The sequence below is a fragment of the Scomber scombrus genome, chromosome 3, assembly GCF_963691925.1.
Source record: "Scomber scombrus chromosome 3, fScoSco1.1, whole genome shotgun sequence".
NCBI classification, from domain to species: domain Eukaryota; kingdom Metazoa; phylum Chordata; class Actinopteri; order Scombriformes; family Scombridae; genus Scomber; species Scomber scombrus.
In genome coordinates this window covers 12,658,186-12,681,465 of record NC_084972.1, presented here as the reverse complement: position 1 = coordinate 12,681,465, position 23,280 = coordinate 12,658,186, and the positions used below count along the sequence as shown (strand labels likewise).

Below are 23,280 nucleotides of genomic sequence, written 5' to 3'. Positions count from 1 at the left end.
CACTGACTACAAATTGTGCACACATTACTCAATATTTTTTAAATTCAAAATTATAAATTCATTTTTTCCAGGCAGCCACTTCACTTCATGTTAGTGAAAGTAGAAAAGAAACTTTCATTATTGTTAAAATAGAATACATTTCTTTTATTTCAATGTCAGTTATGTTATATTGTGTTGTGATGTCCTTGAAACTAAATATTTGAGAAATATCAGTTTGGTGCAATCATACTTGCAATGCAACTACAGTGTTCACTGGAAAATGTTTATTGTCAAGTACACTGGCTTTGTAGGACAAAGGACTACAACATCTGAAGACTGATGGTGCTGTAGGAATATTAAATGTGAAGAGACACCTCTTTAAAACAGTCTGGGACATACATGATACAATGACTTACACACAACCCAAACAAATCTACACTTTTTGCGGTCAATGGCATGAATAAACTTACTTTATTTGCCTGAGCAATTTCCACCCTGAAATCCTCACAGACATACCTGATCTTCCAACAAATACACACAACCAGCTGTTGGGAGGAGGTGCTCTCTACTTTTGATTGTCAAAAACCAATAAACACAACCATAATAATTCATTTCTTTATCTATCTCCATGATACAGGGTTACAAATATTACAGAGGAGGGAGACTTGTTGCAGTGCTTATGCAGATGTGGTAGCTAATTGGCAGGAAGAGGTAAACATGGCTGGCATGTAGCACTGACTCTGGCAGTCCAAACACTTCCCCACACACACACACACATTGGTGTTCGGTGCATCTCTAAAGTCAAACTGGGTTTCCTGCAATGATCTACAAATGTCAGAACAACTGCTGTCAAAGTAGCTGAAGCCTAAAAGAGTAGGAAGCCGCATTAGACTTGTAGCGATGAGATGCAGATACTGTGATACACCTCTCTTCATGATAACTTTCAATGATGATACAGTTGAAAAGTAGTGTATTGCAGAATATTTCTGTGGATAACAAATCAATCCCAAGATCCTAACTTTTATAAAATGTGCAGATCTAAATAAATGTAACACAGCGACCACTGCTGCCCTTTTATAAAAGACTAATATATTTCTACATGTATCAATTTCTGTCAAACATACAGGGTCCATAAAGGTAGGAACCAGGGATCAATTTGTGGTGCAGTATGCCTGTGGGGACCCGAGGCAGTCGTTTTCTCCCTCTACTCGTCATCTTTGTCTTTGGCGCCGTGTTTGAGGATGCGGGTGAACTCCGCGTAGTTGAAGTTGCCCTTCTTGTCAATGGGCGCCTCACGGAACAGCTCGTCCACCTCTTCATCTGTGAAGCGATCGCCCATGGTGGTCAGCAGCTCTCTCAGATGGTCCTCGTGGATCACACCTGGGACACAGGTAACATCCATTAAAACGTGCCAAGATAACACAGAAAGGACCAGCTACACAATACTGTCATGTTTACCAGTGCCGTTGAGATCAATTCAAATGTTTATATCTTGCATGTACAAGGAGTTGTACAAGGAGACTGATTGATGTGGGGTCACTGTATGTCTCGGTTTGTTCAGACTGACTCACCAGATCCCTCCTCATCAAAGCAGGCAAAGGCGTTGCGGATGACATCCTCAGGGTCTGTTCCGTTGAGCCTCTCTCCAAACATGGTGAGGAACATGGTGAAGTTGATGGGCCCTGGTGCTTCACTCATCATCCCCTCCAGATATTCATCAGAGGGGTTCTTACCTATAGGGTAACAGAAAACACTTGACATCTAAAAATTTGGGGGGGTCTAAAACAGTGTTCAGCATATTATAGATTTTTTTTTGGTCTGGGCTCTATGAGATCTATGTTTATTGTTATGCTAGCTATTAAAACAGAAGAAAAGTCTGGTCATGAAAATTTTAAGAGGATGTTTTTTTCTAATGAATTCAATAATAATGAAACTAAATGAAATCCAAACTAGCAGCTTTGAAGGAACCTTTAAGAGTCACATATAATCAAATATTTGATTTCATTTACAAGGAAGAGTTCAATTTGACACAGCAGTCTATATATATGGAGATAAATATCTTTCAAGCTAACGGCACATTTCCGGTCCATCACCAGTTGTAGCCATACAAACTAAATTTAGTGAGAACAAGGTTGTTTACCCAAACTTGCCAGCATGTCGTGCAGATCCTCCTTGTCGATGAAACCATCTCTGTTCTGGTCGATCATGTTGAAGGCCTCCTTGAACTCCTGGATCTGAGACTGGTCGAACATGGCGAAGACATTGGAGGTGGCCCTCTGGGGGCGCTTCTTGGTGGTCTTTCCCTTGGCGCGCTTGCTTGACATGGTGGCAGCTGGATCTGGGCCTCTGCACATTCAGAATGCATGATTCATGGATTGGATCAGATTGTGCTTTGAATCAGCTTTAAATGAATCCTGATTTGAAAACATTTAGATGTTAAACCCCAGTGTTGCTCTGAACCTTCTATATTTTGCATTACAGTGCTTAAAGCTGGGATACTGCATCACAATTCTCTCTCTCTCTCTCTCTCTCTCTCTCTCTCTCTCTCTCTCTCTCTCTCTCTCTCTCTCTCGTCTCTCTCTCTCTCTCTCTCTCTCTCTCTCTCTCTCTCTCTCTCTCTCTCTCTCTCTCTCTCTCTCTCTCTCTCTCTCTCTCTCTCTCTCTCTCTCTCTCTCTCTCTCCCTCTCCCTCTCCCTCTCCTCTCCCTCTCCTCTCCCTCTCTCTCTCTCTCTCTCTCTCTCTCTCTCTCTCTCTCTCCCTCTCCTCTCCTCTCCTCTCTCTCTCCTCTCTCCCTCCCTCTCTCTCCCTCCCTCCCTCTCTCTCCCTCCCTCTCTCTCCCTCCCTCCCTCTCTCTCCCTCCCTCTCTCTCTCTCCCTCCCTCTCTCTCCCTCCCTCCCTCCCTCCCTCCCTAAATGACAGGTACAGTGATAGGTGTGAAAATGAGATGTCTCCACAGTGCACACTGCAGCTAACTTCAGATCCTTCCAGAATTAGACCTGTCACTCATGTTCAGGTCCACAAGGATTTGTCGTGTGTGTTTATGTGTGTTTGTCCTCTGTGGTTGTGTTAAATCCAGTAGGCAATAGCAGACAGAGGGCAGAGGGACAGGCTGGTTTGTGCAGGAGGAAACTGATCAATTGGGCTGCCACTTACTAAACCATTCAGTCTGGTGAACTGCAACAAGACTGCTTCCCTTTAATTAGCTGTTTCGCTTCCATCCATTTTCACTCTTTATTCTACACCTTGAATGTCAAAAAGTAAATTCTTAGTAAAAAGTATTCTATATTCTTAGTCCTACATCCTGGAGTGCCGTAACAAGAGATATTTCCAAAGCATTAATCATGTCCACACGTCATGTCTTCTCTTCTCAAACACTATCATTAAAGATGAAAAAACTCACAAAGTTAAATAAATACAGGCTGTGTTAAAGATAAGACAGATAGTACATCAAATTTAGACATCAAAATTACCCATTTCAAGACTGCTTATCATCAAAGGGGTCATGAATGGCGTTTGGATAGTTAATCAAGATGTGATTATTTGCAGGTATATAGTCTCATCAGACAAAGTTGCATCACATCAATTTTACTTTGAATTTACTTTAAATATGAAAATATATTTCCTAATTACTTAAATTTGCCAATTAATGTCTGTATTTCCGGTCTATATGTTTATCATTGATTTAAAAGTGTAAAGAAAATAGCATACTTTTTCTGTTTACCAGTCAAATTTGAACACAGTTGTGCATCTTGGCAACAAATTACACCTCTACATGATATTCATTTTATAGCACACTTCAGCAACAGCTGCACAGACATGTACTCACAACACTTTTAGAATAATAGCTCACTACTATCTCTCATCATGTTTAATGCAGCAGATTACATTTTTGTGTCTGGTCTCTGTTGCTTTTATGAGTCACTGAAGCCTCACAGAAAAGCCAGTGGAAGCAGAGTTTGATCAGCTTTGCCTATCTCATCTTCATCTGCTTATCTTTTTCTGTTGAGTGTATAAAAGCTTCTCCCTCTGTCTGGTGATCTCTATACAAATGAATGCTACTGTAGAGAAGAATTGTACATTTTATTGTCAATGCAAATCAGCATGACCAGGCTAGGCAAAATGTATGATCTTAATGAATAACTTGATAGTCCATGGTAGCATTTACATAAGGATCCAAAAATGGACATGTAAGTTTAAGTTCTCAGTATGAAAGGTTACAGGAAGGGAATTCATATTTTTGAGTGCCATAAGAAGCCTTACTCACAAAAACTACTTTGCACAGTTGTCACTCCTTCCTTTCTTTCACTAAAGACACACTGGATCTGCCATTCTTTTCATTTGATGACTACTGTTTGGCTGCTTTTGACCCTCCATATCCCAGAAAGGTGAAGAAATCTGGAAGGTGTACGTTGTTGGCCTGCTTCCCTCCCATTCTCCATCTCACGGTCACTGAGGAAGCTGGAAACAAAACAGCTTCTAGCTCCAATGTAAGGTTTCAGGAACCGAGTAACTCCTCGGTCTGATTACAGCGTCTCGCTCCCGCCTGTGTTTTCATTACCAGACAATTAGAGCAATTTAGGCTGCAACTGTGTGACTGTAAGACAATGTGCTGGTACTCAAATGAAGTGGCTCCAATGTAAACAGTACAGACTTTGAGTACCTGGAATTTAGTTATCTCTACTGTGCATTCTTGTTTGGCTTCAGGATACTGTCTCCTGACAGGCTGGTTGTTTTTGAGCCAGATCAATGAGCTCAGTTTCTAAATAGTTTTTTGATCACTTTCACAGCTTATTTTTTGTGTGGAAGGAAAGCAGATTTTCAGTCCTACTGAGCCTGGTGCTGTAGCAACTGCTAAAACCTTTTGCATTCTGCACAGACTGAATCAACAATGATTCACAAAGAGGCAGAGAACAACTATTTTTGACCCCAGCGACGTAAGCATTTGGCTGACGTGCCACAGCTTGGCTTGCAATGACAATTGCATTTGTTCTCTGCCCACCAAAGCTCCTCTGTGGACCCTCCGTATCCCTTTGGGATAACAAAGCTCCTCTGTCCCTCTGACCAGCATGAACACAAACACTTTGGTAACACCAAACAGTCAGCCTGTCATCCCTCACCCTAACTTCAGGTCCTGCAGGTCACTACTACTGAAGTGAAGATTAAAAGGCCAACTGTCAGGAATTTCAAAAACAAACAGAGCAAAGTGAGCTCTCATCACCTATATGAAGACAAAATTGCACATCAAAAGTGTGTATGAGAACACTGTGTGTTTCAGAGAGATCTAAATGTGTCAGTGGCAGTTAGAAATTCCTCTGTCTAATATGCCGTAGTGACAAGATGGAAGTACACACACACACACACACACACACACACACACACACACACACACACACACACACACACACACACACACACACACACACACACACACACACACACACACACACACACACACACACACACACACACACACACACACACACACACACACACACACACACACACAGTACAAATATTCTGGATAAGCACACAGGTCCAAGGTGAACATCCCCAACAGATTTCTCTTCACCTTGATCAAGACATGAAAAAGCTCTTTTGTATCTTATCTGGTAACTTTAATCAAATACCCACTTCAGACACTTTCTGTAACTCTATCTTTCCCTTTACTCTCAGCACTGACAGCTGAGCGTTGTGCCACTGAACCCAGAGAATTTACACTCACAGTACTCTTTAAATGTCTTAAATATGAGCTTTTTCACACTATGTATTTTATATTTATGTCATTTGGTAAAAACAGCTTGATTTCTCACCTTGGCTTCAGGTAGAAATACGTGGGAGTCCTTCAAACCCCTTTTGTCTGGTTCCGACACAGCAGTGGGAAGGGAAGCAGGCAGTCCCACTGAAAAGTTTGTTTAAAGAATCAGACTGCCAGTGGGTCCCTCCCCTTTCTGCCCCGGCCAATGGAGAGGCTGGCCTGTCCCATACAAAGACATCCCAGGCCAGGCCATTTCTCCATACAAGGCAAAAGAATGCACAGGCTGTGGCTTGCTACTGCCACAGACGCTGTTCGGGATGTTTGGGAAAAAAGGCAGAAATGACAGGAACTATGATAAGGCTGCCTTATTTAGAGAAAAGGGCCTAAACATTTAGAGGAGGCTCCGTGTGGAGTGTGGAAACATGGAGAGAGAGTTGTGAGCAGAGGCAGAGCAGTTTTGTTTCTGTTGCAAGGCCTTAAATAGGCAGTTTGGCTGGCCGTCACTAGGGCCTGAACATGCAGGGAACACCTTCAATTATGTCATGGATGCAGCATCTGTTTGTGGTTGCTCACATTTTCCAATCATGCTTTATTAAAGAAACAGGTAATACCTACTTGGCAATAATTTGATGTTATAACATTTTTTTGACAAAGCTGTTTTTCACTGCAAGTGTTGTCAAAAATATTTTGTCTGTTTTCCACAATTCCACAATATCTTATTATCTTTCTTTCCATTCAGATATAGATAGAATGATAGATAGATAGAATGAAAATAATGAAGGATAGTGGCTAGAAGTGCCAACCAGTTACTGGAACATTTCTGTACTGTATATGTGAGTGCACAGTGGTCAGAACATTGTGGGTTAAAGCTGGAGGAGTTGTAAGTGAATGGTCTGGTTTAGTAATTCCTCTGACACACAGTTTGTGTCTGTTGGGGGAGAGATCTCAAATGCCAAATGTGTCAAAGTGTGTATTCTCATTTGTAACGGTTGGCTTGGTCACAGCCTACAGGATTATTTTAAGACGCTGAAAATCAGTTAAAGCTCCTGCAGCAAAGTCCACTACTTTATTCATTCATTCTTATTATTATGGATATTTCACACTCACATGTATTCACATGTACAAAAATGTACAAAAAATATGTATCCTCCTCTCCTATAAATTGTGGTGTAGAAATAGTAGTTTATTTCTGTTGGGTTGGATATCTTTAAATGCTTCAAATCCAAATGTAATGCAACCCCAGCCCCTTCCACGTTTTGTCCAATACATGAGTATAATGGATCAGAAATATAAAGGTGTATTTTTTTATTGTAAAATAACAATTCACCTTTTCACTGATGTATTTAACATTTGATTCAGACATTACTATTCATTACATATCCTCATGTTTGGGTCTTTGATTTGTCATTATTTTTTATTATATACACTAAGTGTTTATTTTAGGAATGTCTAAAAAATCTCTACTTTATCATCAACAAAGAAAGTCGTGAGTCCCTGGTGAGTCCTTTGTTGAGATCAAATTATGGAGAGATTGATACAAAGCAAGAGTAGAAGTATAGAAAGGAGGCTCTTTTTAGTGAGGCTCTGTGCAGATGCAATGATGCCCTCTGCTGGACCAAACCGGCAACTATTCTGAATCAAAAAAATGGCATTAGTTATAGCTTGGTGTCTGTAATTTATTCCACAAATTGCTCACTTGCTCACTAGATAGCTCAATGTGGTGGGTACTTTGCCATTACACTATGGAAAGAGTTTCTGATCACAGACAAAAAACGTTGTCTATTTGCTATAACAGAAATCAAATATTACTAAAAACTAAAAAACCCTAATCACATCACATATAACTTTGTGAGATGTGCAGTTTCCAGTGGAATCTGGTCAAAACCCCTATTTATGATGGCTCCAACTACATTTATTTGGTCCTAGAGTACAGCTCTGAGTGTTTGTGTGCTGGAGTAGTTAATGCAGTGAATGTTCAGTACAGTGCCACTATTATGAACCATCTTCATGTGATGCATATATACGCAGCATGCATTTTCCATTTATCCATGGGGAATTTTACAATGTTGGTTATTTAGGCTGCTCATGTTTTACATAATTTCCTTAACAATACTGTGAAATCATTTTATCTGGGTGTGATTAACATTGACACCGCAACATGCTCTATAGCCTACTGAAATGTTTGAAATGACTCTGTGGTAACTTTAAAGTCTTCAAACCTGTACAGGGGTAGATCTTTAGTATGCTTTTGTGTGTGAGGAACTTTACTGAAACTTCAACAGAATTAACTGTTGAACAAACATGCTCCACGTCAATCAACAGCCAACACCCACATTTGTGAAAAAGCTAAAGTATGTGAAGGTCTTTATAGTTTCATTGACTCATACCTAACAGTCTTTAGTTGTACAGTGTCAAATTAAAAACAGGATTTGATGCATCGTTTCACGCTTTGTTTACATGTTAACGTTGGAGGCGGGTCTTCTTTTCGTTTACAGTTTGCTCATTGGCTAATATAGTGATTGACTTGTGTTTGGCGCAGGCGCAAGACACTAGGAAACGCGGATGGTTTGCACTGTTTTGTATGATGTTTTGTGAATAGCGACTCGAAAGGTAAGTCTCTTTTTACACTCTCATCACCAACCCAGAACGAATAAACTCATGTTAATAACATATTCAGCTGTAACGGAGATGTTAAGAGGTCGGAGCTAGGGGCCATGGCGTTCAAAGGTTATTAATTTGCCCTGCGACTTTTATAAACATTTGTGTCGTAACAATCGTGAAGACGTTTCTACACTGGACCCAACTCTTTCTCAAAGCTCTAAGCTCTTTCTCAATAAAGTTAAGCTCCTGTTGTCGTAGCTGTAGGACGTCTCTGTAGTTGTAAAGAGTTTGAGTTAACGGAATAGCAAACTCGTTTCTTTGCTAGTGTCTTGAAGCGTTGGAGCGTGACACTGCCTAGAAGTTAAAAAGTCTGCGGAAGTCGATAGTTTTCTATTTTAATCCAGCTGTATACAAATCAGTAAGTAGCAGTGTAACTTGTACTTGTAATGTCAGCTGTTTTCAATAACTCTGTGTTTAAAACCTTCTTGCCACTTTCATCGGATTTGAACGAAACTCGGTGTGAATGTTCAGGACGCAGCGCAGAGGACGTCTCTAGTGAGTTTAATCAGGATTAAATTACCTAAAGGCATCTTGAGATGTGAGCAAATATGTGATAGACCACACCCATTTTCACAGATCAGTATGGGGTTTCAGATTTCAGTTTTTGGTAAATACTTGCCTCCAGATCATATACACCAATTTTGGTGAAATTCTGTCCACCGGCTTTCCAGATGCACGTTTGTGGTATTTGTGGCGCCCCCTATGGGTCAGACTCAAAGTGCTTTCGTAGCCCTGTTCCCAATTATGGATTGAAGTGATGTACCAAGATTAGCCATGATTGGATAAACAATGACGATTAATGAGTTACTGCCAATATTCACTTAGCCCTGCTCTTTGCAAAGATATTTTGGTTTTGTCAACCGATTTTGCTCAATAGAAATGTGTATCTCGGTTCCCTAAGGCTGTATACCAAAATCAGTATTAATTGAGTCAAAATCCAAAATGTTCATATTAATGTTTTTCAGTTTAGAACTTTCATTACAGCACCACCATCTGGCTGATTTGTCTCATATTTCTTTTACAGCAAATTATGTATAGCAAGTTTCCAGTTACAGTTTTCCATGGTAATCACTCATTCCAGTTGTGAGTGAGTAGTGAGAAATTGTGGCAGAACAAATAATGATAATATGCTGGCACAAACCCAAAAGGGTTCAAACCCCAAAGGAGTGTGTACTTTACGCACATTTCCTCCTGGACAACTTTTCAGTTTCATTAACCTTTTCTTGCTTTAATCCCAGTGATTTATCCTTCACCTGGAAGGAATGAATTTCTGTCTGTCTGAACCAGCAATGATGGTGATGCATCATGCAATCTGTTGCAATAGTCTCCTTGGAGGCAAAGTTCAATAAAAGTCAAGCCTATATTGTCTCCAGTGTACTTTGTTGTTACTGAGCATTGGGAAACTGGAAATTTATGACATTTGACCTAGTGTGTAAATGATTCATGCGATCTACAGAAAATTAATCATCAGACATTTTTGTAATTGATAATCAGTCAAAAATGGCCAAATATTTATTGTCCCCAGCTATGAAAATTAGATTTCCACTTTTTCTTTATATCATTTTAAATTGAATATTTAATTTCACTTTTTTTCACATCACATGGACTAAATGATTATATGACTTATTGGGGAAAAAACAGCAGATTAATTGACAATAAAATAATCCCTCAATGAGGACAAGTGAGTTTAAAGACAACGTAGTTTGAAATCATGTCGATCTACAGTGTTGATTGATAACAGTAATGTGCAGTAACAGCATGCTGCCACAGTTGCAACATTTGATCCTTGTTTATTACTATTAACCTTTCATTTTTCCCTTTTGTCATCCCTCCACTGGCCTACATTTTGTCTGCTCTCACTACCATTGTCTACTGCAGGCTTTTGTTCTTTCAGTTTCCTAAATACAGCTGACCCGGCAGTTTCAGTCAAGTATCACTCAAAATCAAATACAGTCAGAAATGAGCCTGAGTGGGCACAGAAAGAGGTAACTCATTTGATCAGTCACATGATAGGCTAGAGTGGAGGCTCTTTTTTTTCTGACTCCACGGCGGGGCTAGTCAGCTACACCACATTTGTTAGAAATTGCTTTTCCACATAGGCCTACCTCTTTATCTTGTCTTCCCTCATAGGCAACATAGGCAATGATATCCATTGAAGTTTGCAAGTTATTTGCTTGAGTTCCTCCCAAGTTGGCATGGCCGTTTGAAGGATTTCTCACTGTTGGTGGATCATGACTGCTGGAGAGTCCCCTCATCTCTGATGGCCCAGAGAGCTGTGGTCAAGCCCAGAAACTGTCTGGTCGATCAGTTTGTGTGTGTGCGTTTTCATGCCAAGCGTGTTTGAATAGCCTGTCCAAGCCTTTCAGAAACTGCTGGTCTGGCTGTCATGTGCAGCGCAAGTGGGGAAGTATGAATTCGGTGTGACAGGAGGGTGTATGTGTGTAGTGTGTGCTTGTGAAATTGTGTGAGATAGAGGAAGCATTAGTGTTTGACTGAATATACCAGGACTCTCTCATAGATTGCTGTATTTCGCCTCTTAGCTAAGGACAGAGAGGACTAGAGCGCTGTCATCTTTGATGATTACTGATCAAGTGGAAAATCCGATTTAGCTCAGCAGCTAGGATAATCCACTGTAGAAACTTTTGTAGCTATGTCTCAGTTGTCTAATTTTTCAAAAATGTAGCCTTACATCCACAGAGAGACATGTCGCAATTTAAATGGCCTGAGACTTGAGAGGTGGCCAAGCATTCAGGGGAATGGAGGTGACAGGTTCCTCTGGTGGAAATGGAGATAAAGTTTCTTGAGACAGTTCTTGAGTTTCTGTGGTGGAGAAAGCCTGTATAAAAGTGACCTATGGCAGAAGGAAGGTCAAGGGAACACAGCCTGGTTGGGAAGGGACATCTGCATCCTTCAATGTGGGTAAGACATGAGACTAGTATGCAGGACTTTGACAGATAATGCTATGAAGAGGTTTGATTCATTGGGTGTGTCTAAGGTCACTCTTTATGTTTGAGCGCCTGCCCCAAATTCACCTTGAGGGTTGACGGTTGTTGTTTCTTTCTCACAAGAATATAAAAGTGGATTTATGATGATGATCAAACTCTCTAAATTAGGTGATTGGTGTGCTTGTTAAGTTTCAAGAAAAAAATCCCGTTTGAGGAAATTGTGAGGCTCAGTTGAGTCTGACAGATCCTGACACTTCTCGTTTGTTGTGATCAGTTTGGTTACTTTGGTTTTAAACATTCTGCATTTTATTATCTGCTTTATGAAATTGGAAATCCAGTGAAGGACGCCTCCACTGGCCTCTAGTTTGTAGTTAGTTTTTGTTGGTGAATGAAAATATTAACTTCAGAGGCATATTTTGAGTTTTAAAAGGTAAGAAGGTCAATTCTGCTCCTAAGGTCAGTTGTGGCACCTTACAAAAGCTATTTTGACAGCAGTTCACCAATGTTGATGCAAGTACAAACTTGGCTAAATGGGATGTTTTCAGTGGCCTTTGGTGAAGGTTTTTGCTTTCTTTTTTTTTTGTTGGGCATGTTCTGACCTGCTGAGAAGAAAATGATCCACAATGGGAATAATTGAGTTGAATCTTATTTTGACCTAACTGATGATTAACTACCCTTTTAAAAATAGCTAGAAAGTGTGTCCTAACTTGTCACTTGTGTGTAACTATGTGTACCTAATGAACATTTTTACGCAATCATTGTGAGTGGTCAAGAAAAGGGCATTAGCTGTTCCTGTTATCTTATAGTGACAAACATCAAGATAAGTGTCTTGCGTATATCTGCTTTTGCCTCCCAGCTGTTGCCCTTTAACTCATTACTCATGAACGGGACCTGATTCCAAAGGTCGATGTTCAGTCAAAACATTAGAAGTAAGTCACCTTGTTAGAGACGACTCTCTGTTTGCAGTTTAGTGGAAATATTTTAAGTTCCTTGGCCTAAAACTCGAAAGTCTTGTAATATTCAATTGTTTACTTGTGCTTGGTATGAAGTGGGTTATATCACACATTATCTTTCTTTTACTGATTTGCTATGTTAAGCATATTCAACATAGTTAATATAGTATATGTTTATTAGGCGTTCTTGCATATAATCTGTTTTTTAGATTTTTTTAAATTAGAAAATCGTTGAAATGAGATGTTATGATTCTATTATATTGTCTTTTGTTTGCTATAAATGGATGACAATTTCAGTGTTTTCTACGAATAAAAACGATGAAGTATCAACCCGCAGTCTACAAAAAACACTGAACATAGTCAGATTTTATTGTCTGTGTCATGCTTTTTGGCTTCACTGTTCTCACTTCTTGTTTTTTTTTGTTTCCAGTCCCAAACCATGAATATTGTGGGCCAGTTGGCGGAGACGGTGTTTGTGACGGTGAAGGAGCTTTACCGTGGACTTAACCCTGCCACTCTCACCGGAGGGATCGATGTCATTGTGGTGCGACAGCCTGATGGATCGTTCCAGTGTTCCCCCTTTCATGTCCGCTTTGGCAAGCTGGGTGTGCTGCGCTCCAAAGAGAAAGTTGTGAGTCCTTTTTCTATCTTGCTTTTCACTCCAATATTTTCATTGATGCTATTTAGTCTGCTTGTTTGTTTGTCGTTGGTCATCCCTTGACCTGTGTTGATCGTCACTGTGTTTGAGGTGGACATTGAGATAAATGGAGAATCGGTGGACCTGCACATGAAGCTAGGGGTTAATGGAGAAGCTTTTTTTGTGGAAGAAAATGAAAACATGGAGGTAAGTTGACCAACGTTTTAAGATCCATTGACTTTGGCTCTACAAATGATCAATTGTGGTAAAACAGCCTTGGTTTAGCATTTTTGGTGTCATCCCTCCACATTGTCTGTTTTTTTTTTTCCCCCCACAGTCTGAAGTCCCAGCCCATCTGTGCACATCCCCGATCCCTCGTGAGGTCCCTGAAGACTTTGAGGAGTCCCTTGAGGGATCCTCCATTGCTGGGTCTGGCGCCCGCAGGAAGAAACGCCGCCGCAAACGCATGCGTTCGGACACTCTCCTAAGAGAGGAGGCCAGCTCGTCATCGGATGAGAGAGAAAGAGAGAAGGAGTGGGAGAGAGAAAGTGATCAGACCGGACAGGAGAGTCCCACTAAAGAGGAGTCTGTCACACCACTGCACCTCAGGTCAGTCAATAAAACCAACACCACTGAGGATAAGAGAAGTTCTTCTTAATCTATGGTTATTTCTAAAAAGGCCCTGTTAGAAGAAGGTAAGATTGATTTAATGAATGATTAGCTTTAAGATGCTTTTGGAAAAGGGGTTTTGATTCATCCGCATATAAGGATCCCAACTAGCTTCAGTTTCTGAACGGTAAATCATACCTTATGTCTGTGTTACTTTGTGTATCTCATCACTTTGGTACCAAACTTCTACTGTTATTGTCAACAACTACTGATGCATTTATGATACCAGAACTCGCTCCATCACCTGCCCTTAACCTCTATAGTGGTTATCCAGTATTCTGTCTTTTGACGCTCATTTGTTGTTTGTTGTTAGTAATCTCTCTTCTCTCTTGCCTACCCTCCCTAAACCCCCACCCTGCCCCTACCCCCCTACTCCCACTCTTGGGTACCTTGAAAGGCGCTATATAAATCAAAGTTATTATTATTATTATTATTAATGGTCTTATGGTTTTAATGACCAGCACTAATTTTCCAGAACTCCCTTTCGGAGTAACTCCTTTTAATAAAAATGTGAGTAATGCATTTCAGTTCAAAGCAGTTGGAAACTACACAGCTAAAAACTATGATGTTGATTCTCAGTGGGATTGTCAATAAAAGCAACCACTTACACTGAGTCCTTTTTGTTCAGTGCTCATATGTTCACATGTTCAAAGTTTACACAATAGTTAATAAATATATTTGTGTGTGTGTGTGTGTGTTAAAGTAAATCGGTGTACTTCTCGCTGTCTGAGGAACCGAATGACGAGCTGAGCTCACCACAGAGCAGAGACACTCATCCACACTCAGACGGAGATCAGTCACCCTCAGAAAGGTGCGGAGGGTTAATCTTTAAAATGAATTGATTGATTTATGTTTTTGTTCTTGTTGTATTGAGCAGCTTTACATGGGAAGTTTGGATTATTGTCTGTTGACAGAGGTAGAGTTATAATGATTTAATCAGTGTGTCTTGTCCTTTTAATCCATACATGTTTTTCTGTTTGTCTCTCTCTTCTACAGCAGTGTGTTCTATAGTCGGCCATCCTCTCCTAAGAGCGACTCTGAACTTCTGGTCAAACCCCAAGAGTCCTCTGGGCCACAGATGCAGTGGAACTGGGGAGGTTTTCCTATGGTATGGCAATACACACAGACACTGATGTAGATGTGTTTTTGCAGCCTGCATGTGCTGTGGTGAGTGGAGACTGTCATGTTGACACACTCTCTCTGCCTTCCCCCTCACAGCTGTGTCAAACGGAGAGGACACCAGTGGAGTTGCAGCACATCTCCCCTTCTAACAGTTCTCATTTCCGCACCATTGAGAGACAGGATTCATTTGACATGGGCTTTGAGCCTGTGATCAGCTGTGGCAGAGTGGGCAGTATAACAGTGGTCAGACCACAACCCAGGACTCATTCCCTAGACCTAGGTAGCCACTCCATGCAAGCCATGCCTTTATCCTCAGAGAAAGACCTTCACATTGCCAAGTCCACTCCTAGTGGCCTCTCCGAGTCTTGTACATCATCAGCAAAGACTAGTATGGACTCAACCCAGGCACAAGAATCCACAAAGGGGCAAGAAGAGAGCAAAGACTCATTATCTTATTCAGTTAGTTTAATTAATGATGGTGAGTCCCTTGCTGGTAAAGTAAGTACAGTAAGTGTTGAGTATGCTAGCACTGTGGCTGATACAATTAGCCTTGGAAGCAAAAACGGTGGAGTCACTGTGACAATGGTCCAAGCAGACGGGAACATTGTCTGTACAGAATCATCAAATCTACAACAGCAAGGTGCATTATCTGAGCAAAGTGAACAGGGTTCTACCGGGAGTGGTCCTGTCAGTGAGGGGGATAGTGGGATAGATCCCGGCGCTGAGGGAGGGGAGGAGGACGGTGGACCTGGAGTGACTGATGGGTCAGTGGTAGGTTCACTGACCAACAAGGCTGCACCAAAAGCTGAGGAGGGATCAGCAAACCCTTTGGAGGGATCAGCAAAAATGGAACAACAGGACAAGAAGAAAGGTGTTCATTTTTTAATTGCATTGTGTCTGCACACTGTAGGCATGATTTCAGTCATTTAAGAGTGTGTGCCACTTGCTCATCACTTCATGTGTTGTTCTGTCACAGGCAAACGTAATCACCATCTGGGACCAACAGATATTTATTTGGATGATCTGACATCTCTCAACCCTGAGGTGGCAGCACTTTACTTCCCCAAGAGGTGAGAAGAGACATAATGGATATTCTTACAAACTTCACATTGTGAAAATGACAAACCAAAATATGTGCAGTTTTCAAACACTTTTAGATAAATAAACTGAAAGACCTATTCAGTGATGTCACACTTGCACAATCCAATAATTGTCCTGTTATACAATAAATAAGCGTGCTGTTTAATGTGGAAAATTTGAAGTTTAATGACATTGAGTATATTGTGTCCTTGAAGTGAGGCAGAAGGAGCATCTCAACATGGGGCAGAACTGGGCTCAGGGAGCCAGTCACCACAGTCTGTGGGGAGCGGAGCCATGGACAGCGGCACAGAGTACTTGTCAGATTCCACCTCCTACAATATGGATGTCAGCATGTCCCTGTGTGGACAAGAGGGCGACACCAGCCAAATCACTAAAGGTAAGTCTGATAAATAGTATAGCATGAAGAAATATGGACATGTTCTGACAGTGGAGTGAAAATAAGTAAATAAATACTTTATTTAAATAAAAAATAAAAACTGTTTTTGCTGTTTTTCCAGAAAAGTTTAAAGAGCACATTGTGACATACCAGGATTTTGTCAACAATCCAGGAATCATTGAGGATCCGAGCCTCGTAATCTGCATTAACTCCAAGTAAGATATTTTTTAATAATTTAAAAAATTGCAATTTACAGCACAATCATTGTGTAGCTTCAAAATGTTTTTACTTATTAGTTGTGTCTCATGAAGTTGCTCCAACGGCCATTCTCAATAAGTTTATGTACATGATTGTCCATCGCCTGCTTCTTTGTTCACAGCTATTATAACTGGGCAGTGGCTGCTCCAATGGTCCTATCAATGACAACTTTCCAGAAGAACCTACCAAAGGTATTTTATTGTTTTTTCACTATACCCTAATAGTGTTGACCATTTTTTACTGCCTTAGTTTGTCATTGAACATGATAACGGGGCTGATTTTTTTTTTTCATTCTGTTTTTGGTGTGTCATATAGAGTACTGTAGAGAGGCTGGTGAAAGACAAGATGCACAAAAAGTCTGGACGCTGGTGGTTCTCCTGGAGGAGAAGAGATATGGACAATAACCAGGTAGATATTAAAGAACTCCTGCTAATGGTTTGTCATAATGTTTGGGTCTGCAAAAAGTGAAACGTTTAATGTTTGCATTTGTAATAATCAAGTACCATAATCCATCTCTTATGATTAAAGCTGTAGTGCAGGAATTTTGCCTCCCGCTTCTGGCAGTGAGAGTAAAGGGGGGGGTGCTCAGCTGGCTGTAACCCTACTGTTGCAGCTGTAAAACAGGGGATAAATTGTTTTGAGCATCACACAACCCCTGTGAAATGACTTATTTCACTATTTAATTCATTTTGTCCGATTACAAAGTACAGAAGAGCAGGATGATTAACATCCAAACAGTCTGCGCAGAAATGTCATGTGATGGTAGGCTTAATCAGTATTGTGTCAACTCGTTTGGCAAGGGCTTTAATGCACCGGACATTCATTTATATGGTTAAGTTCTGCACTGCAGGTTTACCAGTTTTTCATGGGTGTAGCCTTGTTAGCTAGGGTATGATTCATGCGCTATCCACATGAGACATAAAAGGGATGGAGAAATCTAAGCAATTGGGGGATTAGGTCAGAAGTAACTGGTTGTTTATGGCCTAATAGTAGAAACCACCATTGCCAATTGAACAATGCTCTTGGTTAGAAGATGATAATGTTTTCTCCTTGCTTTCCAGCAAAAAAACTCGAAGGAAGAGCAAGAAGAACCTCTGGCCCATATTCCTGACTCAGTAAAGTAAGTCACCTGACTCAGAAACAAACCTTATAAAACCTCACACGCTGTGTCTGATTTCCAATCTGGTGAATGTCCTGCTGATCCACAGACTAATAATGGACTAACCATATGTTTTATTCGTCATTATTTAATTTTGTTATCTTAAGGCAAATTTCTGTAAATATATAAATATAAAGGTTTTGGCCAGAAATACTATCTTTTTTTGTAGCTCATAGGCACTTGTTAAAAGGATTTTTTAAAAATAGTACATGCACTGTAGCCACAAGCAGCAACAGAAGCAATTGTAGCAATTTCATCAAGATTTCATTTGGACCTTGCTAAATTTGGTTAAATTCTAAGAATTGTTTAGTGACATTACAACACTACTAACAGAGGAATTGATAAGGAGAAAACATGCAGAAGCCAAAGCACCTTGAAAAGCACCTAGTTGTTTTTTATGAGGACGCGCTTCATCGACAGAGGAGCTCTCTATGAATCTACATAGTGTCCTTACATAGTCAAGAAAATGCAAGAGCTGGCATAATATGTAATTTTTTTCTAAATTTGAGAAAATTTGGAACATAATTTTAAACATTTTATTGAACCATCATGCACTTAATCTTTGTACCACCAGAGGGTGCCAAAGCTTTATCCATGATAACAATTTAGCATTATATTGAGTTTATACACAATGTTCTGTAAAATGATGGTCATGACACTAAAAGTGGTTGTTCGTCTTCTCATAAAAATGACAGACAAGGAGTAGCTGAGTCAGTGTTTTACAATGATAAAGTTTAAGATATCTGCTTGCAGAAAACAAATCTCTCAATCATCATATTTATCAGTGTTGCTGAGTTATCAGTGAATTTATACAGTATGACGGACAAACAGAATTTATATACACAGCAAGTGTTAATGCATGTGTGTTGTCTCCACAGAGCCACATTGGATGATATCGACAGTGATGAGGCAGCAGGTCTCGGCCGAAAAGCCATCCTTCCTTCCAACCTGTCAACAGATACCCTTAGTGCCACTCAGTGTATCACCCAGATGTACCGCAAATCACTTCGTCTGACCTCTACACAAATAGTAAGAGATATACACACATACACATACACACAAAATACATTTTACTCTGCTATTTAGAAGAACAATTGATTTGCAGTATTGTTTTACTGTCCTCTCCCTTAAACAGGAGCACTTAAACCTGCGTGATGGAGCCAACAAGGTGGTGTTCAGTGTGACAACTCAATACCAGGGTACCTGTCGCTGTGAGGCCACCATCTACCAGTGGAACTGGGACGACCGCGTCATCATATCAGACATAGATGGCACCATCACAAAGTAACAACAACTAAGTTTCCTTGCAAGCTGTGTAGTAATAGTCCAATAGACAATTACCTTTTTAAACTAGTTCATAAACACTATGTAATTCCCTGGAAAGAACAACAAGGTACTGTAGTGAATCAGGGCGTCTGGGGCTCAGGAGGTACAGCAGGTTGTCCACTAATCAGAAGGTCAGCAAGATACTAAAACTCAAATCGCTTCTGATAGCTGTGCCATAGGTGTGTGAGTTTGTATGTGAATGGGTGTTGAAAGTGCTGTATCACTACTTTGAGTGGTTAATCAGCACTATATAAATGCAGTCCATTTACTAGCTTTGTGGTGTTAAAATTGTGCATTTGCATATATGAACTGGCATTGTAAAAGGATTATAAGTTGTCCTCACTTTTCTGTCTCCTGCAGGTCTGATGCTCTGGGTCATATTCTACCTCAGTTTGGCAAAGACTGGACTCACCAAGGCATTGCCAAACTCTACCACAAAATACACCAGTAGGTGGCATTCTTTTTTTTGTGTAAAATTGTCACCAGTGAAATAGAAAGGATCACCTTTTATAGCAGTTTCTTATCCTGAACTTTTACATGCATTACTCAAACCAGAAAAGCAAAAACAAATCTATTTAACCTCCTGCTGATGATTTCATGCTGATGTCATTCTAGTTGCAGCTGACTGTTAAATCTGCTTTGCCAGATGTTTTTTGTTTTGTCCCCACTTTCACAAGTTCTTTGCTGTGCTTACAATTGCAGCTGTTTGTTTAATTGAGAAAAGACTGAATTCTGTTTAAAGTGCTAATCTTTTTCTACAGGAGAGATGGAGAACAGAGTATATATAGTCTAAATTTAAAATTGTATCTGTTATGGAAGAAATACATTTGTATATAAAATAAAATCTCTTAAGCTTTAGCCATAGCATTTGTAGCAGTGGAGAATTCACGCTGACCTAAAATGAAGCAATAAATTATTGAGGGGGCAGATTTATGGCATGTTTTAGTTTTAGGTCAGATGGTTATGGAAGTCCTAGTTAATCATCAAACAGCAGTGATAATGGTATTACCACTATATTAAACTCTATAGTCATAGTGTGATAAAATATTTGTTTAAAACACATCAACGTGTTTGTTTTTCTGGTTTAATGAATAAATGTTATAAATAAATGTTTACACCGTTGCCCCTTTCTTTGCAGAAATGGCTATAAGTTCCTGTATTGTTCAGCCCGAGCTATAGGTATGGCTGCCATCACTAAGGAGTACCTGCAGTGGGTCAATGATAAAGGAACTGTTCTTCCTAAAGGCCCAGTACTGCTGGCTCCCAGCAGCCTCTTTTCAGCTTTGCACAGGTAACAAATACACATACTGAATGCCTTTTAGAGTTAGTGTCATATTTCTGTTCTATTTGGAGAACATCATCTCTATTGGTTTTAAAAAGTCTCATCTGTGTTCAGGGGGATCACTCAGTTACTCTGACATTGGGTTTGTAGACTACATATATGGTTGATTAAGTCATATCAGCGTATAAAATATCTCATCAAGAAGCTCTATATTATGTATGTGAAAAATTGTTCTTGAAATTCAAAAAACAATGTGCAGAACAATAATATACTGGTCACCTCTAGTGGTCACTCGTTTACATCAAAAAGTCATAAAGCACACAAACACTCAGCAACTACATTGTATTGAAAGTAATTTAAAAATATGCATGGAGCCAAAATCACAAACATGATCGATATCCCTTTTGACTATCAACTGTCTGTCCTGACCTGTGCAGGGAGGTGATTGAGAAGAAGCCGGAGGTTTTTAAAATCGCCTGCCTCAGTGACATCAAGGACTTGTTCAACCCCCAGAGACAGCCCTTCTACGCAGCCTTCGGCAACCGGACCAACGTAAGCAGCACTGCAGATTGGCTCTTAATACAGCAATAGCCTTCAGCGAGAGGGCTACATTAAGCCAAGGTTGTCCAGGTGCTAAGTTGCATGTTTGGCAGTGATAGCCTCTAACTCAAAGCTGTGTTTTCTGCATAATCATAAGATATATTTTCTTTCTTTTTGATTTATTTTAGGTCATTATGATTTGATCCTATAATACACCCCTAGAAATGGAAGTAAAGTCAGCTTGCTTGTGGATAAAAAAATAAACACTGGTTAATGATTTATGGATTAGTGCTTATTGGCCAAACAATCCCTCTAGTGTACATAGATACTGCAAAGTTTAAAGTAACACTGAGGCTGCTGTCTGTTACTCTCTTTTGCAGGATGCTTGCGCCTATAAGCAGGTTGGCGTACCTGACACCAGGGTATTCACTGTCAACCCCAAAGGAGAGCTCATCCAAGAGAAAACTAAAGGAAACAAGTCCTCGTAAGTGTGCAACAGAACATGTAGACAGAGGGAATATAAAAACATATTTCCCCTTTTTGCATTTGCTTTTTCCAGTGTTGATTATTTATTGGGACAATGGGGAAGCAACTTCTATAACCACTATTTATGAGGACATATACACTTTTGTGCCTCTTTTTATTAATGTAAAAGAAAAGATGTAATGTTGTGTTTGTGTATGTGTGTTTTGCAGGTACAGCCACCTTAGTGAGTTGGTGGAGCATTTCTTTCCCATGCTTTCTGTAGAAGGAAGCACAAGCTCTTCTTTTGACTGTCCTGAGTACAGCAGTTTCTCCTATTGGAAGGAACCCCTGCCAGAACTGGACCTGGATGAACTATTGTAGACACACAATCCCCAAAAATGCACACACACACATTTTATGGCAAACACATTAGCACACATTCTGTCTTTCTTTACTCCTTTTCCAGAAAGGCATATCAGAGCATTTTCCCAGCATGCCTGAATACTGCCTTTGATGGACCTGCCAACTGTAGTGCCTGTTTATGAGCCTCTGAATAAACATGGAACACAAAGAGGCAACTGTCCCTTCTTACACTGCACTCAAAGATGGAGCCAAATTAAGTCATGATATGCATGGACTCTACATTTCAAAAATAAGTGTATAAACCATCATGCAGTACTTAATCTTGGTGCTGTTGCATTCCATATTTTGCTGTTTTGTATGTGAAAATCCCAACAACTGGACCGGTATGCCTTTAATTTTCTCAAGATGAATATTGTTTTAGTTTTTTGTTATTATATGTAGCATAGACATTCACAAATATAATTTGGCATGATGACTCTTGACAGTCTCAGTCATGTCAGCAAAACAAACTTGGACCAAAAACTTAATTTGTATAAAAATGAACTTTGAGCTTTATCAGATGCCCTTTTTCGAATGGATGCCTAATCCTGCACATGCCAAAACTGTGTTTACAACTATTGCCTGTTTTCAGCGACTGAACTGGAATTTTTTAGAAGACAGCTTAACGCTCATGGCAGTGATGTGACCAAATCAAACAAACCCAGGCACATAGCTACAAAACAAACCTGTTATCCCTTATTTAGTGGAGATGTGAGAGATTATGTGTTGTTGACGACAGAGAACGTTTTTGGACTTGAGTGTATATTTGGGAGGTTGTTTTTTTTTTTAGCTAAATGTACCAAGCAACCACACATGGTGTGATAGCCGGGGTTTACCCTGAGAAATCCTGAGCTTTATTCTGTTGTCAGTGTTCGTTTGTCAAACACAAGACAGTTTTCAGATTTTTTTTTACCTCTGGATGGTAGGCTAGATTTTAGGTGCGATAATTGCGAGTCAGCCTGCAGGTTGTAAGGCAAAACAGCTTTATTTGGGTTTAATACACAAAGACACAAAGAAGTCGATCTGATAAAGGTGGTCATCATTGTGAAACTACAGCATGAACATTTTATGTCTTCCTTTAAGGTACTGTACTACCAAGTTTAGAAATGTTTGCACACTAAGTGAATGTGGGGAGGTGGGTCAGACTGACTATGACTTTCATTCCAGAGATGTGTAAACTGACCTTGGGTGGAAATTTAGAGTCTGGTTTAGGCCTGGCGCAGTGCCTTCATAACATAATGACACTGTTATTATTATTATTATTACAGCATATTTATATATATATATTTCATCATTTGAAGTGGTTGATGGACTGTGTGGAGTGGACTGAGTGAAGCTGAGGAATTTGTTATTACTTTGTAAACAAAATGTATATAAATAATAAAATGCAAATCTGGCTCTTTTTCTTTGATCTCCAGTTTTTATGTAATTTGACCAAAAAGTTATTTTTAGTAAATATACACTTTTTCTTTTTTATACTTTAGAGTGCAGTTTGTTTGTTTTTCTGTTGTTTTTTTTCACTCTTACAGTTATGTATATCTTGTGCAATAAAAATAAACAAAATGTAGACTGTAGACCAAATCCGAGGGCATGGTAATCATTGTATAAGGTGGAGTCGGTTTTTGGTTTTGGTGAATACAAACAACAGGT

General features: G+C 39.9%; 2 protein-coding genes across 3 annotated transcripts; one reads left to right on the top strand and one right to left on the bottom strand.

The window, feature by feature from the left end:
- Positions 1–582: 582 nt before the first annotated feature.
- Positions 583–5,876, bottom strand: myl9b (myosin, light chain 9b, regulatory). Its single transcript, XM_062442602.1, has 4 exons — positions 5,790–5,876; positions 2,120–2,325; positions 1,551–1,712; positions 583–1,359 (listed from the first exon to the last, which is right to left on the bottom strand). Exons 2-4 carry the CDS (start codon positions 2,301–2,303, stop codon positions 1,184–1,186), a joined length of 522 nt encoding a protein of 173 aa, XP_062298586.1. The 5' UTR covers positions 2,304–2,325; positions 5,790–5,876; the 3' UTR covers positions 583–1,183.
- A 2,415-nt stretch (positions 5,877–8,291) lies between these two features.
- Positions 8,292–23,027, top strand: LOC134003389 (phosphatidate phosphatase LPIN2-like). Of its 2 annotated transcripts, none has more exons than XM_062442580.1 (20): positions 8,292–8,344; positions 12,724–12,924; positions 13,042–13,137; positions 13,268–13,539; positions 14,303–14,410; positions 14,596–14,707; positions 14,818–15,592; positions 15,698–15,791; positions 16,017–16,198; positions 16,320–16,413; positions 16,578–16,647; positions 16,772–16,864; positions 17,518–17,576; positions 18,494–18,644; positions 18,751–18,899; positions 19,302–19,388; positions 20,080–20,232; positions 20,661–20,775; positions 21,144–21,247; positions 21,459–23,027. In XM_062442580.1, the coding sequence occupies exons 2-20, from the start codon at positions 12,733–12,735 to the stop codon at positions 21,607–21,609; spliced, it is 3,057 nt and encodes a 1,018-aa protein (XP_062298564.1). In that variant the 5' UTR covers positions 8,292–8,344; positions 12,724–12,732; the 3' UTR covers positions 21,610–23,027. The 2 variants fall into 2 exon arrangements, with proteins under 2 accessions (XP_062298564.1, XP_062298573.1); XM_062442589.1 differs by lacking the exon at positions 8,292–8,344 and adding an exon at positions 12,189–12,269.
- Positions 23,028–23,280: the final 253 nt, after the last annotated feature.

Bases quoted from the DNA above. Each gene is read 5' to 3' on its own strand.
- myl9b (XM_062442602.1), bottom strand. From the start codon at position 2,303: ATGTCAAGCAAGCGCGCCAAGGGAAAGACCACCAAGAAGCGCCCCCAG. The intron at 1,713-2,119 runs GTAAACAACCTT...GTTACCCTATAG, and splicing joins CGACATGCTGGCAAGTTTGG to GTAAGAACCCCTCTGATGAA. The intron at 1,360-1,550 runs GTGAGTCAGTCT...CCTGTGTCCCAG, and splicing joins CTTTGATGAGGAGGGATCTG to GTGTGATCCACGAGGACCAT.
- LOC134003389 (XM_062442580.1), top strand. From the start codon at position 12,733: ATGAATATTGTGGGCCAGTTGGCGGAGACGGTGTTTGTGACGGTGAAG. The intron at 15,792-16,016 runs GTGAGAAGAGAC...GTGTCCTTGAAG, and splicing joins GCACTTTACTTCCCCAAGAG to TGAGGCAGAAGGAGCATCTC. The intron at 20,233-20,660 runs GTAACAAATACA...TGACCTGTGCAG, and splicing joins CTCTTTTCAGCTTTGCACAG to GGAGGTGATTGAGAAGAAGC.